The 18,347-nt window shown below is 51.3% G+C and overlaps 1 protein-coding gene across 1 annotated transcript in view; it reads left to right on the plus strand.

The window, feature by feature from the left end:
* Positions 1-1,374: 1,374 nt before the first annotated feature.
* Positions 1,375-18,347, plus strand: part of tmtc1 (transmembrane O-mannosyltransferase targeting cadherins 1) — a 163,587-nt gene continuing 146,614 nt past the window's right edge. Inside the window, exon 1 of the mRNA XM_086009783.1 lies at positions 1,375-1,860. Coding sequence (XP_085865909.1) covers positions 1,568-1,860 — 293 coding nt within the window. The 5' untranslated portion in view covers positions 1,375-1,567. The remainder of the gene's footprint in view (positions 1,861-18,347) is intronic.

The raw sequence follows: 18,347 nt of genomic DNA on the forward strand, positions 1-18,347 counted from the left end.
CCCCCCTCTAGTTGTGTTCCCAGTGCCTCCCTCTAGTTGTGTTCCCAATGCCCCCTTCTAGTTATGTTCCCAGTGCCCCTCCTTCTAGTTGTGTTCCCAGTGCCCCTCCCTCTAGTTGTGTTCCCAGTGCCCCCTCCCTCTAGTTGTGTTCCCAGTGCACCCTCCCTCTAGTTGTGTTCCCAGTGACCCCTCCCTCTAGTTGTGTTCCCAGTGCACCCTCCCTCTAGTTGTGTTCCCAGTGACCTCCTCCCTCTAGTTGTGGTCCCAGTGCCCTCCTCCCTCTAGTTGTGGTCCCAGTGCCCCTTTAGTTGTGGTCCCAGTGCCCCCCCCCCGCCTTGTTCACTAGTTGTGTTCTCAGTGCCCCCTACTCCTCTGGCTGTGTTCTCCATGCCCCCTCCTCCTCTGGCTGTGTTCCTAGTGCCCCTTCCTCCACTAGTTGTGTTCTCAGTGCCCCCTCCTCCTCTGGCTGTGTTCTCGGTGCCCCCTCCTCCTCTGGCTGTGTTCTCGGTGCCCCCTCCTCCTCTGGCTGTGTTCTCAGTGCCCCTTCCTCTGGCTGTGTTCCCAGTGCCCCCCCTCCTCTGGCTGTGTTCCCAGTGCCCCCTCCTCTGGCTGTGTTCCCAGTGCCCCCCCTCCTCTGGCTGTGTTCCTAGTGCCCCTTCCTCCGCTAGTTGTGTTCTCCGTGCCCCCCTCCTCCTCTGGCTGTGTTCTCGGTGCCCCCTCCTCCTCTGGCTGTGTTCTCAGTGCCCCTTCCTCCTCTGGCTGTGTTCTCAGTGCCCCTTCCTCTGGCTGTGTTCCCAGTGCCCCCTCCTCCTCTGGCTGTGTTCCTAGTGCCCCTTCCTCCGCTAGTTGTGTTCTCAGTGCCGCCCTCCTCCTCTGGCTGTGTTCTCAGTGGCCCCTCCTCCTCTGGCTGTGTTCTCCGTGCCCCCCCCTCCTCTGGCTGTGTTCTCCGTGCCCCCCCCCTCCTCTGGCTGTGTTCTCCGTGCCCCCCCTCCTCTGGCTGTGTTCTCCGTGCCCCCTCCTCCTCTGGCTGTGTTCTCAGTGCCCCCTCTTCCTCTGGCTGTGTTCCTAGTGCCCCCTCCTCCTCTGGCTGTGTTCTTAGTGCCCCCTCCTCCTCTGGCTGTGTTCTCAGTGCCCCCTCTTCCTCTGGCTGTGTTCTCAGTGCCCCCTCTTCCTCTGGCTGTGTTCTCAGTGCCCCCTCTTCCTCTGGCTGTGTTCTCAGTGCCCCCTCCTCCTCTGGCTGTGTTCCTAGTGCCCCCTCCTCCTCTGGCTGTGTTCTCAGTGCACCCTCTTCCTCTGGCTGTGTTCCTAGTGCCGCCTCCTCCTCTGGCTGTGTTCTCAGTGCACCCTCTTCCTCTGGCTGTGTTCCTAGTGCCCCGGCAGCAGCCGCTGATGCTCAGCCTCTGGCTCGGTGTGTTACGGAGCCGAGCCGAGCCTGGCCCCGCCCGGAACGCGTGCGTTGGTGGGCGGCCGCTATTCTCCGGCTGGCTGGCTGGTCGGCGAGTCGCAGTGTGGACCGGCTGCCTTCTTCCCTCTGTCGAGCTGCCGAGGATGCGATACCCAGCGAGACATGAGAGTGCGAGCGGAGGACAGGGAGTCCCCGGCCGGGGCTGCGAGCCCTCGCCGCTCGCCGCCTGCCCTTAGCCTGTATCACGGGCTTTGCGCCGCTCTGTGCGCCGCCGCTTACTGCAACGGACTGGCCGGGGAGCTGGTGCACGACGACGTGTGGGCGATCGTCAATAACCCCGACCTACGAGCCTCCGCCCCGCTCCCCGGTATCTTCCACAACGACTTCTGGGGCAAGAGCATGGGGGACAATAGCAGTCACAAGTCCTACCGACCCCTCTGCATACTCACCTTCAAGTAAGTGCCTCTGACTCTCTAGTCTATTCATGTGGGCTGTCTCTGACTCTCTCTTCCCAGTCTATTAATGTGGGTTAACTCTGATTCTCCCATTCTATTACTGTCGGTTGTCTCTGACCCTCCCATTCTATTATTTGGGTTACCAAACCCTCCAGGATTGTCCTGGTGTCAACAACAACAATGTGCATTTATATAGGTGCATTTATATAGCGCCTTTTAAAGTAGTGAAATGTCCCAAGGCATTTCACCGGAGCATAAATGGACAAAATTTGACACTGAGCCTGGTAAGGAGATATTAGGACAGGCGACCAAATGCTTGGTCAAATAGGTAGGTTTTAAGGAGCAGAGAGAGGTAGAAAGGCAGAGATTTAGCGAGGGTATTCCAGAGCTTAGGACCTAGACGGCTGAAAGCGCGGTCGCCAATTGTGGAACGATGGAAATCGGGGATGCGCAAGAGGCCAGAAGAGAGCACAGAGATCTCTGGGGCTGGAGAAGATTACAGAGATAGGGAGAGGTGAAGCCACAGAGGGATTTGAAAACAAAGGATGAGAATTTTAAATTTGAGGCGTTGTTAGACCGAGAGCCAGTGTAGATTAGCGAGCAGTGGGATTAAAGCTTAATCTCCAGGACAGTGCTGCGACCGACACCGGGAAGGAAAGTTAAAGGGGCATTTAAAAAAAAAAGCGTGTTTTTAAAATTATTTTTGAACCCTTTTGTTCTAAAAATATTTGAGACAGGGGAAAGCAAAGGTGATTTTAACTGGCAATGCTGTTGGAGGTCTTTTGATGATGCCTCCAGGAATTCATGCACACAGACTTGGCAATGCGCGATTCCTTCAGAGACTCGAGGGGCAGGGATTCCTTCAGAGACTCGAGGGGCAGGACAGAAGATCAAACTGTTTAATAAAACATTTGTTGGCGAGTAGGTGAAGGGGTTTTTCCCCTCCAAGTTTTATTTGTTTTAAATTTAAAAAAATAACACACCAGATTCAAAGTCCAATTCATTTTTTTTGCAATATTTTATATAGTGTAACTTGATTTCAATTAAAATCAATATTTTTTAAGCCCCCCATGGCTTTTCTTTTTGACGTCAATCTTGCCAGTTTGCGACAATACTTTATTATTCCAAGTGTGAATATCAAGTTATTTTTAGAAATCGGGCCCCCCTGTAGTTTTACCAGTGAGGGATTATTTTGGAGAATGGTCCACTTGCTTAAAGGGAAGGCTTCCTTGCTGTTCTTGGGAGTGAACTGGAGGAATGCAAAATGTTAATCAGCAGTAGGACAGTTTGATTTATATTAATCATCTTGTTAATGATTTTCCAACTGCTTAATGGCAGCTGTGCAAGTCTAGGCTGGCGATTAAAAGCAGATGTTTTAACCCATGCTGGTAGGAGCCATACAATTGTGTAGATGTTAAATCTATAAATCGGTACTTCTGTCTGTCTGTCATTCTGTCTGTCATTCTGTCTGTCGGGCTATGCGCTCGAAAGTTACAGGGCGTACCTACGCGCGCGTTACCTCCAAAGAAAGCTTACGCTTCCGAGACGGTTTTAAGCGTATTTACGTTTCGGCCGGGCTAAAATCGCGCCCGCGGTATCCCAAAAACCTTCAACGTTCCGCTCATTAGCATCTCATTATCCACTCATTAGCGACAGAGTGACCTCGAGCTCGACCAATCGTACGCCGGATTGCTGGCGTGTGCCGCCGGGCCAATCGGTGCGTGTGTGGCCGGGCCTTATCGTTCTGAACCGAGGTGAGTCGCCGCCATCTTGATTCCAAACTTTTCCTTTTTCCCGCTTTCTGCGTCTTAAAAAAAAACGTTGCTTTTAAAACACATATTGTTTTAAAAAAAAATGATTTAGAAAGTAATTAACTTATCTAATCTCATTAATTTTCCTACCTTTCCCCGTTTTTCCAGGTAGGCCGAGAAGCTTCGGCGTCTCCTCCGCACCCACGCCCGAGCTAGGCACCTCCCGGCCCCACTCGAAGGCTGGAGGGCCGAGCCTCAGCCCAGCGCCGCTAGGGTGCGCGCGCGCGCGCAGCAGGAGCTGAGACGCGGCGTCTCTCTCTGGCTCGGCCGGGGGGCGGGGCTTGCTGAGCGTCAAGCGTCACCCTGGCAACCGGCCCCCCGGCCGTCTCGCACAGCCGCAATCGGCGGTCTTCACCTCGGGGGGGGCCGTGACCCTCGGGGGGGGGGGCCCCACCCTCCCTCCCCCCCTGCGCTCCCCCCCGCCCCCTCCCCCTTCCCCCCCCGCCCCCTCCCCCTTCCCCCCCGCCCCCTCCCCCTTCCCCCCCACCCCCTTCCCTTCCCCCCCTTCCCTTCCCCCCACCCCCTTCCCTTCCCCCCCACCCCCTTCCCTTCCCCCCCACCCCCTTCCCTTCCCCCCCCTCCCCCCTCCCTCCCCCTCCCCTTTCCCCCCTCCCCTTTCCCCCCTCCCCCTTCCCTTCCCCCCCTTCCCTCCCTCCCCCCCCCTCAGTCGCTCTCTCTCTCTCTCTTCCAACAACAACATGCCCTCAAAAAAGCCTCGGCACCGCCGGGCACTTCAGCTAGTATCTTCTATATATATATATATAAAGGAATCGATCTGTCTGTCTGTCCTTCTGTCTGTCCTTCTGTCTGTCCTCGGGTGTGCGTCTGTCCGGCTATGCGCTCGAAAGTTACAGAGCGTACCTACGCGTGCGTTGCGTCGAAAGAAAGCTCACCGTTCCAAAACGATGGTACGCGTATTTACGTTTCGGTCGGACAAAAATGGCGCCCGCGGTATCCGAAAAACCTTCAACATTCCGCTCATTAGCATCTCATTATCCGCTCATTAGCGACAGAGTGACCTCGAGGTCGACCAATCGTACGCCGGGTTGCTGGTGCGTGCGGCCGGGCCATCTTACGGTCGAGTGACGGGACGATTGACCAATCCTACGCTTCGGTCACCTGACGGTCGACCAATCGGTGCGTGTGTGGGCAGGCCTTATCGTTCTGAACCGAGGTGAGTAGCCGCCATCTTGCTTCCATTCTTTTTCCTGCTTTCTGCGTCTTTCTTTTCAAATATACATTTCCAACAAAATAAAATTGCTTTTATTACATTGTTTTAAAAAAAAAAACTTCATTCATTTGTAAATATTTTCTCTAACCTGAAGATTCTTTTTCCTACCTTTCCCCGTTTTTGTTAGGCCTCAAAGCCTGGGCCCTTCTTGCCCAGCCAGGCCCAAGCTAGGTGATTGTCCCACGGCTTCTGCAAAGCTCCTCACCTCTCTCCCCCCCCGCCCCCCCCGCCGTGTCACGTTACCCGGGGCAACGGCGTCAGCCACGAGGGTCACGAGGGTCAGGGTGCGCGCGCAGCAGGAGCAGCTGAGACGCGGCGTCTCTCTCTGTTCCACGCTCGGCTTGGGCGGGGCGGGGCTTGGTGAGCGGGAAGGGTTACCCCGGCAACCGGGCCCGCCGGCCGTCACAGCCGCAATCGGCGGACTTCACGCCGGGGGGGGCGGGGCTCGGAGAGCGGGGCTCTCGGGAGTGCAGGGCGGCCGGGGCTCGGAGAGCGGGGCTCTCGGGAGTGCAGGGCGGCCGGGGCTCGGAGAGCGGGGCTCTTGGGAGTGCGGGGCGGCGCGGCCGGTGCTCGGGAGGACGGGGGCTCGGAAGGGGGGGCAGGGTTACCCCGGCAACCGGGCGTGGTCGTCTCTCAGCCTCAAGCCAGCTCACGCCTGTTCTCGGGGCTTGGCTCCATTTGCGGCCGCGGGCCACTCGCCCTCTCTCTCTCCTTCCCTCTGTCTCTCTCTCCCCCCGCCCTTCTCTCTCCCCCCCGCCCTTCTCTCTCCCCCCCGCCCTTCTCTCTCCCCCCCGCCCTTCTCTCTCCCCCCCGCCCTTCTCTCTCCCCCCCGCCCTTCTCTCTCCCCCCCGCCCTTCTCTCTCCCCCCCGCCCTTCTCTCTCCCCCCCCGCCCTTCTCTCTCCCCCCCCGCCCTTCTCTCTCCCCCCCGCCCTTCTCTCTCCCCCCCGCCCTTCTCTCTCCCCCCCGCCCTTCTCTCTCTCCCCCCGCCCTTCTCTCTCTCCCCCCCGCCCTTCTCTCTCTCCCCCCCGCCCTTCTCTCTCTCCCCCCCGCCCTTCTCTCTCTCCCCCCCGCCCTTCTCTCTCTCCCCCCCGCCCTTCTCTCTCTCCCCCCCGCCCTTCTCTCTCTCCCCCCCGCCCTTCTCTCTCTCCCCCCCCGCCCTTCTCTCTCTCCCCCCCCGCCCTTCTCTCTCTCCCCCCCCGCCCTTCTCTCTCTCCCCCCCGCCCTTCTCTCTCTCCCCCCCGCCCTTCTCTCTCTCCCCCCCGCCCTTCTCTCTCTCCCCCCCGCCCTTCTCTCCCCCCCCGCCCTTCTCTCCCCCCCCCCGCCCTTCTCTCTCTCCCCCCCCGCCCTTCTCTCCCCCGTCCCCCCCCCGGTCCCGCCCTTCTCGTCCCCCCCCCCCCCCCCCGGTCGCGCGCTCTCGTCCCCCCCCCCGGTCGCGCTCTCTCTTCCAACAACAACATGCCCTCGAAAAAGCCTCGGCACCACCGGGCACTTCAGCTAGTATATTATATATATAATCTAGTACATCTCCAGTGAATTATTTTAGGAAGATACATTTGTTAATGCTGCAAATGGTATGTCAGTTTGAATATTCCCCAGTGTCTGTAGTAAGACTCCTAGCATTCTCCCAGTGGGCCAGCTGTTAAGGCAGTGTGTCTCTGAGCTGGATAACAGTCTCTGGGGCTACAACAAGCCTCGCCAATCCTGGGTTAACTATGGAGCACATCAGCCAAGGTTTACACCCTGTGTGGGCCGCCATGTCATTCGAGCGCATGATCAGGCTTGGCTGCGAGGCGTCCCACAGTTGAATAGGCAGCAGACTCTCACTCCTGGCCCACATTTTGACAAAAAAAATAACCACTTTGGTACAAGGCACCAGTGCCTGCGGAACTGCACGCCAAGATCAGTCAATGTGTTCAGTAGAGGAGGAAGGGAAGGGAAAATATTGTCAAATAAGATAGTTGTGGAGATAGCCTGGCTTGGTATCATAACTGCTGTCCTGTCGTGTGTCGCGGGGCTGCTCCCGTCTTTATGTCACGGGGCTGCTGCTGGTCAAATACACGGCACGGTATATCTCTCCTGGCCAGGCAGTTATTTGCCTGATATGCTGAATGTACCTGTGACTGTTTTCTCACTGTACATGTTCACAAGTATGTTTGATGCAGAGCGTGTGACCATAGTGGAATGTCGCACCCTCTGTGAGGCTAGTGGTTGAAACAGTATTTGTATGAGAGTCACTTTAATTGTCATTTTATGTTTAAAATGTTATCAATGTAAACCACTCAAATGTGAAACTCGGCACTCTTGGTCTTTGTGCATCAAAGATAGGGGCCTAGAAATTCACTTGCGTTTGCGCCCACTTATTGGCTATAAAGTGGTTTGCGCCTAAAGTTTTTTACCGCCCGAAATTCAGATGGACCCTAACATCGGCGTTAGCCGGTAGCGCTGCGCCGGCACCGATGACGTCATCGGTGTGCGCAGCGCCCCGGTTGCAATGCTATTCCGGCCCGATGGCCAAATTCAGTTGCAGCCGCCTCGCCCGTGGCAGCCGCAAACAGCGTTTGTGAAACGGGGTCTTGCAGCTCCGAAAGGCCGGCGCATAAAGGTGGAGCGGCGGCCGCCTGCCCGCACCTCCCTCCCCGGACTCCTGCACCACCCCCCCGCGGCACTGATGTCTGTGTCCCGCGAGCCCGGCACTTCTTCGTGGTGCCGGGCTCATTTGCCGGGGGAATCCACCGGTGATCTGACGGCTGCAGGCAGCTCCTCCTTAAGAGAAGGAGGAGGCCTGCAGTACCCCAGCCTGCCGCACTGCATCGGGTGCCGCAGCGGCAGCTGAACGCCTGAAAGTGACATTTAACGCCCCTAGCGAGGCGGCCAAACCCTGCAATAGCGCCCGCCGCCGTCTTGGCCCGTCGCAACTGAATTTTAGGCGGGCGCTACGGGAATCCTGGCGAGCGCTAAATTTCGGGCGCAAAAGACCTGGCGGGGCCATACCGAATTTCTAGGCCAGGGAGTGCTCTCGCCAGCCCACAGCATGAGACAAAAAAAACTATAAATGCCGGAAGTTTGAAATTAAAAACCCAGTGTTAGAAATGTACGGCACCTAAAGAGAGAGAAAATAGATTGGTTAAAATTTTGGGTGTAAACCCTTCATCAGATTTTAAACCGCAGTCATTTCCTTCATATTTTACATAGGCACCGGAAACCCACAGAGATTGCTGGCTTATAATTACTCCTGTGTATCCGTTATTCTCTGTACTTCACTGTCAGATATCCAGGTTTTTTTTTTATCATGTGCTCCCTAAAGATATGACATTTCTACAGGGGGGCACGGTGGCATAGTGGTTAGAACTGTTGCCTCACAGCGCCAGGGACCCGGGTTCAAATCTGGCCTCGGGCGACTGTCTGTGTGGAGTTTGCACATTCTCCCTATGTCTGCGTGGGTTTCCTCCGGGTGCTCCGGTTTCCTCCCACAGTCCAAAGATGTGCAGGTTAGGTTGATTTGGCTATGATAAATTGACCCTTAGTGTTAGGGGATTAAATATGTGGGGTTACGGGGATAGGGTGGGATATGTGTCGGTGCAGGCTCGATGGGCCGAAATGGCCTCTATCTGCACTGTAGATTCTGTGATTCTGTGATACATCACATTAGCGGTGCCGACCACACCAGGGTGATATTAACTGGATCCGTACCTGTGATTCTCGGGTAACGGGGAATTGTCTATACTGTTTAAGGGGGGAGCAGTCTGAACAGAGACTGAGTGCTTCCCTACAGAGCGGGGGGAAAATAAGTGGAGCGAGGGAGGAGAAGTCACTCGGCCTCTCAGGAGTAACACAATGGAAGTATGCCAGCATTGCTTAAAGGGTTAAATTATGAGGGCGGGTTGCATAAATTTGCCTTCTATTCCCTTGAGTTTAGAAGATTAAGGGGTGATTTAATCGAGGTGTTTGAAATGATAAAAGGATTTGATAGGGTAGATACAGAGAAACTATTTCCTCTGGCGTGGGAGTCCAGAACGGGGGCGAAACCTTAAAATTAGAGCCAGGCCCTTCAGAGGTGATGTCAGAAAGCACTTCTTCACACAAAGGGTAGTGGAAATCTGGAACTCTCTTCCCCAATAATAGGCTGTGGTTGCTGGGGGTCAATTGAAATTTTCAAGACAGAAATAGATTTTTCTTAGGTAAGGGTAGCAAAGGCAGGTAAATGGGGTTGAGCTACTGATCAGCTATGAATGGCGAAACAGGCTCGAGGGGCTGAATGGTCTCCTATTGCCTTGGGCTTGGTGTGAGGGCTCGGCAAAAAATTGAATGCTTAGTAACATGGAGAGGGAAAAGGGGGACAGGGAACCGGGGAGAGAGAGAAGAGCGCTCTTCTTGTCATGGATATAAAGCATCGCAGCCAACTTGAAACAGATTGCTGTTCCACACAACATCAAAGAAGATTCCTAATACAGTACAGATGATGATGGATCTGACGGGGGGGAAAAAAATCTGAATAGGAAATGAGTTCAAGGATCCCTTGAGTGTGGACTAGCCTCGTGTGTTTCTCTCTGTCCTATTGGTGCTGTGGATGCACTCCAGGTATAGAGGGGTATATTCATGTCTCGGGAACCAATGTGCTAGCTCCTGTAATCAGCAGGGTAAGGCTTAATGTTGGGTCAGCACCAGGTATATTTTTGCATATTGTGGAGTCCATCAGTTACATGATTGTAATGATCTAGAAAAGGGAAGGCTGAGGGGTGACGTGATAGACACTAATAAATCCAATAAAGAATCCAGGAGAAATTTCTTTACTCACTGAGTGGTTAGAATGTGGAAATTGCTACCAAATGGAGTGGTTGAGGCGAATAGTATAGATGCATTTAAGGAGAAGCTACATAAGTACACGAGGGAGAAAGCAATAGAAGGATATGCTGATCGGGTGAGATGAAGTAGGGTAGGAGGAGACTCGCGTGGAGCAGAAACACCGGTACAGACAAGTTGGGCTGAATGGCCTGTTTCTGTGATTTTATTTCTAAGTAACGTTCAAAGGACACAATACTAGCGATCCTCAAGAAGTCAGCTATTGGCGATAGGTGAGGTATTCCTATTTCTTGTGTTCACAAGATTTCACCAACTTCTCAATTACTCAGACCCCAGTGATCCTTCAGTTCATTTCTGGGAGATAAAAATTGGCACCTCAGTAAATATAAAGCTGTATCTGCTCCAAGGCGAACAACTGTGATTTGGTTTCTCTGGGATTATTTTCACTTTCAGAGAGGGTAAAAACTGGGGCTGCGCTGCAACTGTAAAGGCACCACCCCGGTGGGTTGGGCTGAGCCGCACCAACCAGAAGGTCCCAGGCTCGATTGATGGGTGCTGAGTTAGCTGATCGGGGAGGGTTGTGCTTGAATGCTGCAGTAGGCCACAATGTTCCTGGTTTAGGGAGGGGAGCAATAAAAACTAGCTAGGGTTTCTGATTCTGCTCGCTGTTTGCTGGAAGGTGTATGGGAGAACAGGACAGGATCAGGCTCCATTGTGATGCACACCACAGTGAAATAGCCTGCTGTCCAGGCTCTCGCATGAAGAATGGCCACTTAAATTGAGCTTAATAAATTTGGTAATTTCATAGAATCTTACAAAGAAAGAAAGACTTGCATTTATATAGTGCTTTTCACGACCTCGGGACGTCCCAAAGGACTTTTTGAAGTGTAGTCACTGTTGTAATGAAAAAAGCTAGTATCAGTAATGGTGACCATATAACTACTGGATTGTTTTAAAAACCCATCTGGTTCACTAATGTCCTGTAGGAAATCTGCTGTCCTTACCTGGTCTGGCCTATATGTGACTCCAGACCCACAGCAATGTGGTTGACTCTTAACTGTCCTCTGAAATGGCCTAGCGAGCCACTCAGTTGTTAAGACGGCTCACCACCACCTTCTCGAGGGCAATTAGGGTTGGGCAATAAATGCTGGCCTTGGCAGCGATGCCCACATCCTGTGAATGAATAAAAAGAAAACATGGCAACCAGTTTGCACACAGCAAGCTCCCACAAACAGCAATGTGATAATGACAAGATAATCTGTTTTTTCTTATGTTGATTGAGGGATCAATATTGGCCAGGACACCGGGGAGAACTCCCCTGCTCTTCTTCGAAATAGTGCAATGGGACCTTTTACGTCCACCTGAGAGAGCAGACAGGGCCTTGGTTTAACATCTCATCCAAAAGACGGCACCTCCGACAGTGCAGCACTCCCTCAGTACTGCACTAAAGTGTCAGCCTAGCTTTTTTGTGCTCGTATCTCTGGAGTGGGATGTGAACCCAGGACCTTTTGACCCAGAGGCTGGAGTGCTACCCAATGAGCCACGGCTGAGGAGACCATTTGGCCCATCGGGCCTGTGCCGGCTCTTTGGAAGAGCTATCCAATTAGTCCCACTCCCCTGCTCTTTCTACGCAGCCTTGCAAATTTTCTTCTTTTGAAGAATAACTCCAATTTGTGAGAGAGCACCAGACCAGTTACCAATGAAAGTTGCCGGATTGCAGTAGAAACCCACTGGCTCAGGGAAGGGAGCCTGCCACACCTACCCAGCCTGGCCAACATGTGACTAGTCCACACTATGTGGTTGACACTTAATGCCCTCAGGGCAACTAGGGATAGGCAATAAATGCTGCCTTGTTGCTCACATCCCAAGAACAAATTTTAAAAAATGTTCTGGGAGGGAACTGTCATTTTTCCAAGATTGTACTGTTGGTGTCTGAATGTCGCTGTGTTGCCAACACACCCTCTCACTTTGTGTAAATACTGTGATTCTCAGAGGATGTTTTTTCACACATGAAATTTTAAAATGTTGAAGCCACGTGAATTGCAAGCGTTAAAAAAATTCTTCGAGGATCGAAAGTGAAGCTTGAGTGTTGGCAAGGCTGATCTTTTTTGAAAACAAAGCAGAAAACCTTTTAAGGGATAGCAAGTCTATTCCATTACACTGTTCCCATGGTCAACTGTTTGGAAAACTGCAGGGAGATCAATGGATGGATAAAACACCATGGTCACAGTCACAGAGGATGCCATTTGTGACTTGGGGTGGGGCCATTTCAGCGCTGAGAAGGGTGGAAACCCGATTGGAGGGATTCAAACAAGGAGTTGAGGAAGTGGGCATGGAACCCAGAGGTGACAACATGTTCAAGGACCTTAGAAAGGAAAGGGAGGTTAGAGGTGGGATAGTAATTAGTGAGGACAGAGGGTGCCTTTTTTTCCCTGAGGAGAGGGGATGAGGATGACGGTTTTGAAAGAGAGGAGGACAGTGCCTGTTGAGAAGGAACCATTTACAATAGTGATTAAAATGCTGGGGCTAGTAGATGTGAATGGGAGAGTGAAGGGTGGGCTTTTTTGTGGAAGAGGTGGTAACAGCAATTTAGGGAGAGAGAGAGAAAACAGAGGAGAGAGACGGGGAAAAAGAGAGAGGAGGGAGGGAAGAGAAAGAAAGAAAAGAGAGACAGTGCCTGAGGAGAGGGAACCATTAATAATGCCAGCTCGCGTGGGAAGGTTTCATTGAACACAGTGCCGACATTCATCTTCACTGAAAATCCCTGGTGAACAAAAATTCAGCACTGCGAGTCTGGTGTCTAATTAAATGTCACATTGTGCCAAGGAAGATAGCAGAAGTCTGAAGTTTGTCATTACTTAAATTAGTTCCAGAACACTACTTGTCTGCACTTCTTGTCCCATTTGTAGTTAATTTGAATAAACAGTAATTAGTCAAATTAGAGAAGGATGGTTTGCACATAGGTTTTGTTGGCAATTTCAGTGCCTGAGACCTGAGTTGTATTACAGAAGTGGTTGTGTAATTGTGCAGATTCCTATTGTTGCTGCCTAGTCCTGCGTATACTGTGGTAGGTGCAGGAGAGAAGAAATGATAGAAGGATTTTGTTAAATGGAGAATTGATTTTTTAAATACATTCTCTGGATATGGGTATCAGTAGCAAGGCCAGCATTTATTGCCCATCCCTAATTGCCCTTGAGAAGGTGGTGGTGAGCCGCCGCTGCAGTCCATGTGGTGAAGGTGCTCCCACAGTGCTGTTAGGTCGGGAGTTCCAGGATTTTGACTCAGCGACGATGAAGGATCGGCGATATATGTCCAAGTCGGGATGGTGTGTGACTTGGACGAGAACTATAGCTGATGGTGTTTGCAGACGACACAAAGCTGGGTGGGCGTGTGTGCTGTGAGGAGGATGCAGAGAAACTCCAGTATGATTTGGACAGGTTGGGCGATATGGCAGATGCAGTATAATGTGGATAAATGCGAGGTTATCCACTTTGGTGGCAAAAACAGGAAGGCAGATTATTATCTGAAAGGCAATAGATTGGGAAAAGGGGAAGTGCAATGAGACCTGGGTGTCCTTGTGCACCAGCCGCTGAAGGTAAGCATGTAGGTGCAGCAGGCGGTTAAGGCAAATGGTATGTTGGCCTCCTTAGCAAGAGAATTTGAGTACAGGAGCAAGGATGTCTTGCTGCAGTTGTACAGGGCCTTGGTGAGACCACACCTTGAGTATTGTGTGCAGTTTTGGTCACCTTATCTGAGGAAGAATGTTCTTGCCATGGAGGGAGTGCAGCGAAGATTCACCAGACTGATACCTGGGATGGCAGGAATGACATATGAAGAGAGATTGGGTCGATTAGGCTTATATTCACTAGAGTTTAGAAGAATGAGAGGGGATCTCATTGAAACTTATAAAATTCTAACAGGACTAGACAGACTAGATGCAGGAAGGCTGTTCCCAATGGTGGGGGAGTCCAGAACCAGGGGTCACAGTCTAAGGATAAGGGGTAGGCCATTTAGGACTGAGATGAGGAGGAATTTCTTCACCCAGAGAGTGGTGAACCTGTGGAATTCTCTACCACAGAAGACAGTTGAGGCCAATTCATTAAATATATTCAAGAAGGAGTTAGATATATTTCTTAAGGCTAAAGGGATCAAGGGATATGGGGAGAAAGCAGGGACAGGGTACTGAATTTGGATGATCAGCCATGATCGCATTGAATGGTGGAGCAGGCTCGAGGGGCCGAATGGCCTACTCCTGCTCCTATCTTCTATGTTTCTATGTTCCCATGTGCCTGCTGCCCTTGCCCTTCTAGGTGGTGGAGGTTGGAAGGTACTTGGCGAGTTGCTGCAGTGCATCCTGTGGACAGGACACGTTGCAGCCACGGTGCGCTGGTGGTGGACAGGCTGCTGATCAAGCGAACTGCTTTGTCCTTTCTAGTGAGTACCAAGCCATACAAGCAATGTCAGGAAGGCTCATAAAGGCCAGAAATGGTGACAGTACACTGCTCGTGGCTGTGCAGGCAGCCAAGAGGTCAGCCTGTCTGTGGGCAGCTTTGGCACAAAGACCATGTGGTGCACAGGGTTGCCTCTTGTGGAAATCTTGTGGACAGATGACCTGCTGTCAGGTTTCACTCAATACTGCTCTGTAACCATCTCTGGGAAGTGGGTTTAAGCTGCTGACTTTATTGTGGCGCCTTGCCCCAACAGAACTTGATGTCGAAAAGTACAATCTTGGGAGGCCGTGGTGACTGCGTGGTGGACTTGGCGGTTAGTAGTGTGCACGCAGAAGCTGACTTCATGCTTGTGGATGTTTCTGGAAGGTAGCGTGCACTTGAGGCAGGTCCGGCAACGTCTCGATTTCAAAATTCTCATCCTTGTTTTCAAATCCCTCCGTGGCCTCGCCCCTCCCTATCTCTGTAATCTCCTCCAGCTCCACAACCCTTCGAGAACTCTGCATTCCTCCAATTCTGGCCTCTTGCACATCCCCGATTTTAATCGCTCCACCATTGGCGGCCATTCCTTCAGCTGTCTAAGCTCTGGAATTCCCTTCCTAAACCTCTCTTCCTCTCTTTCCTTAAAACCCACCTCTTTGAATAAACATTTACCACCTGTCCTAATAGCTCCTTATGTGGCTCAGTCAAATTTTGTTTGATAACACCCCCGTGAAGCACCATGGGACGTTTTACCACGTTAAAGGCGCTATATAAATGCAAGTTGTTGTAAGAGGGGACTAAGGATAGAGTCCTGAAGTGCACCAGAGAGGACCATGCAAGTGCAGCTGAAGGAACCATTTGAGGAGATGTGGTTGTATTGGGATAGAGGTGGAATCGCACCGTAGTGCCATGGAGACGGGCTCCGGAGGAGCGGTCAAAGATGGGGAGGAGGGACAGCGGACCAGGGTGGCGGTTCCACTGGATTTCGGTGACTTTGACCTGGGTGTGTAGGTGTTGTTGGCCTGTCAGAGTTAGAATGCGGAGATCTGTATGTCTCTACCCCCTAGTCTCTGACTTTTTGGCTAAATCAGGTGCTGTGTAACATCTATGTTCTGTCTGGACTTGAGCTTCACTACTTCTTCTACATTTGATGGCTCACCAAGACTATTCTTTCACTTGCAGAGCATTGCTGGCTTGTCCCCACCTTTCTTCCTTTGCTGCTGAAACCTGAATCCTCATCTTCATCGACTCAAGGACCAACTTGTCAAATGCTCCTTTCACCGGTCTCCCCTCCTCCACTCATCACAAACTTCAGTTAACTCTGTGGCCTGACACACAGTCCCACATTCTGTCTTTGCCAGTCTCCAGCGTAACAACTTCAAGACCATTATCATCTCTTTCAGATCCCTTCCGCGATCTTCCTCACATATCTGAGTGATCTTCAGTCTGCACCCTCTGTTACACCAACTCTGGGTTTACTGCTTGTCCCTTGTTCCGTCATCGGTCAGCCATTCAGTCAATACGCCCTGGCCCTTTGATTCTTTTTCACTGATGCCCACATCCTAAAGAAGTCAAGACTCCTCCAGCTTTTGGGAGTCTCTACAAACGAGATGAACACAGGGTCTTGCTCTTTCCCCTGTCCCAACCTTTTTATTTTAGAAAGATTTAGATTTTTTAAAGCTTTATCAAGTCTGAATCAAAAGGAGGGAGAAAGTAAAATTGGAGCAGACAATTAACATGCAGCAGTAAGATAATTAGCTCTCAATGATTGTGCACGCTGAAAGGAATTGATTGTTCTCTCAGCTCTTTGACAACTATAACACTGGCCATTAGTAATTGTTGAGCATAGCTGCATACATACACTGAAGACTGCAAATCTGTACCATCCCTCATCGAAAAGAGACCCAAAGATGTTTCTCATCGATGGGAATCTCATTAAATTCACTTTCGTGTTGCAAGCGATCCAATTTAGAGAGGATTTTGGAAGGGCTGGACTGGCATTGATCCCAGGAGAGTTTGAGATTCCCTACCTCCTGATGCCATTCAGCTTTAAGGATTGAATCAGTTGCTTGTATGATGCTGCCTTGGCTTTGTTGGTAACGCTGGGCCTTAACCTAGAAGTTTTAGTCCTTTACAACTGGGTGCCTGGTCCTAACTCCTGTTTCAGCAATGAGGTTGGACTCGCAGCGGGGCAAGTGGTCGCTCTCCACTGATCGCCTCTCTTCCATGGCCTTGTGCGTACCCGAGTGGCTCTGGAGAGGGATGACGCGGTGCCCGCCGGTACGCTTGAGGCCTATCACAACCTCAAGATGTTAACCGTATGGAATGGTCTGGATTGCGATTGAGTTTTTATTTTGCTCATACCAGTTAGGGTGGACCATTTGTGTATTAGTCCATTAGTGGTGGCCTCCTAGTAGGGCACTTGTAATGGTGTTTATCTCCTGGTGGCATTGGGTTAGCCCAGTGTCACTCCACTGGTCCACTCCAGAGTCCTGTGCAAGTCCAATCTTGTGTGTGTGTGCGTGTGCCTATGAGGGCACTGACTCCTTGCTGGTGTAAGATGGTACAGGTATGATGCTTTCATCAACTGGCCTTCCTTCACCTGAGAGTCTAGACACCAAACTCCTGTCCTCCCTTGACAACCACGTGTGCTCACTGCACTGCAGTCAGGAGCAGGAACCCCGACAGACTTTTTGGCATCAGTTCCTTACAATTGCTGAGGCGACTTACAGTGCTCCCCACACATTGTGCTGCCTGGGTTTGTAAAGCTGAGCTGTTGGATTAGGGTACTAAGATATATGGAACCAAGGCGGGTAAATGGAGTTGAGGAAGAGAAGTCATGATCTCATTGAATGATAGAACAGGCTTGAGGGGCTGAATGGCCTCCTCCTGTTCCAATGTTGCAGCATTCCCTAGCTGAGTTATCAAAAAAGTGTCTCTTCACCTAGTTGGGTATGAGTTGGAAAGGGCAGTGTTTAGGTTTCGGAGAAGTCTGACTCTGATTGCTTTAAACCTCCTTGAAGTTTTAACTGGGTTCAGTTTCCTACACCACAGATGTGACAACTGAGACGATTCAAAGCGAGTTTGGCTAAAGTCAACAGCATTACACAGTTGAGCTTTCTAACCCAGTAAAACCAAGCATGGTCTGGTTTTGTGTGCTAAAGATTAAAAAAAATTAGTAATCAGCAGCTGAAGAAACACCAAAGTATTATCTTGTGAATTGGCGCTGTGTAACTTCAGGCTGCTCATCAATGTTACCTGCTAGCCTTTAATGAGCTGGTTTAGCAATGGTGCCTGATTATTGAGAGGGTCTGCTTGTGTCCCTATCCCAATGTGACAGACACCAGCGGTGTAAAGAGCTAGAGAATGTGATTAATTGTTCGGTAGAGAAGTAATTGCTTTTGTCTTCAAAACTCTGCAAAGAACTGGCAGACACAGAACCCAGAGTAGACGGAGCAACGAACTCCATGGTGCCCCAGCTTGAACGATAAGAGAATAAAAACAGAAAATGCTGGAAATACTCAGGAGGCCAGGCAGCATCTGTGGAGAGAGAGACAGAGTTAACGTTTCAGGTCGATGATCCTTCGTCAGGACTGGAATAAGTTGGAGTTGGAACAGGTTTTTAAGCAAGTGCAGGGGCAGGAAAAGGGGGGAGGGGAGGAAAGAACAAAAGGGAAGGTCTGTGATAGGGTGGAAGGCAGGAGAGATTAAGAGGCAAAAGGGATGATGGTGCAAGGCAAAAGGAGATGGTAAAGGGACAAGTTAAGAAATAAAAGATGACTCTGGATGAAGTGTAAATGGCAATGGCAGAATGATCAACAGCTGCCATGTGAGAGAGAGAGAAAAAAAATGAAAAAAAGATGGGGGCAGAGGTTATGGTCTGAAATTGTTGGTCGATGTTGAGTCCCGAAGGCTGTAAATTGCCCAATTGAAAGATGAGGTGCTGTTCCTCGAGCTTACGTTGAGCTTCATTGGAACAGTGCAAGAGGCCGAGGTCAGAGTGGGAGTGGAGCGGAGAATTAAAGTGACAGGCGACCGGAAGCTCGGGGTCACGCTTACGGACTGAACGGAGGTGTTCCGCAAAGCGGTCACCCAATCTGGTGTCCCCAATGTAGAGGAGACCACATAGTGAGCAGCGAATACTGTATACTGTATTTTTCCCTGTCACTTTAATTCTCCGCTCCACTCTGTCAATTAGGCACTTTACAGCCTTC

Source organism: Somniosus microcephalus, chromosome 16 (assembly GCF_052327205.1).
Source record: "Somniosus microcephalus isolate GS21.2 chromosome 16, FLI_Smic_1.0, whole genome shotgun sequence".
NCBI classification, from domain to species: domain Eukaryota; kingdom Metazoa; phylum Chordata; class Chondrichthyes; order Squaliformes; family Somniosidae; genus Somniosus; species Somniosus microcephalus.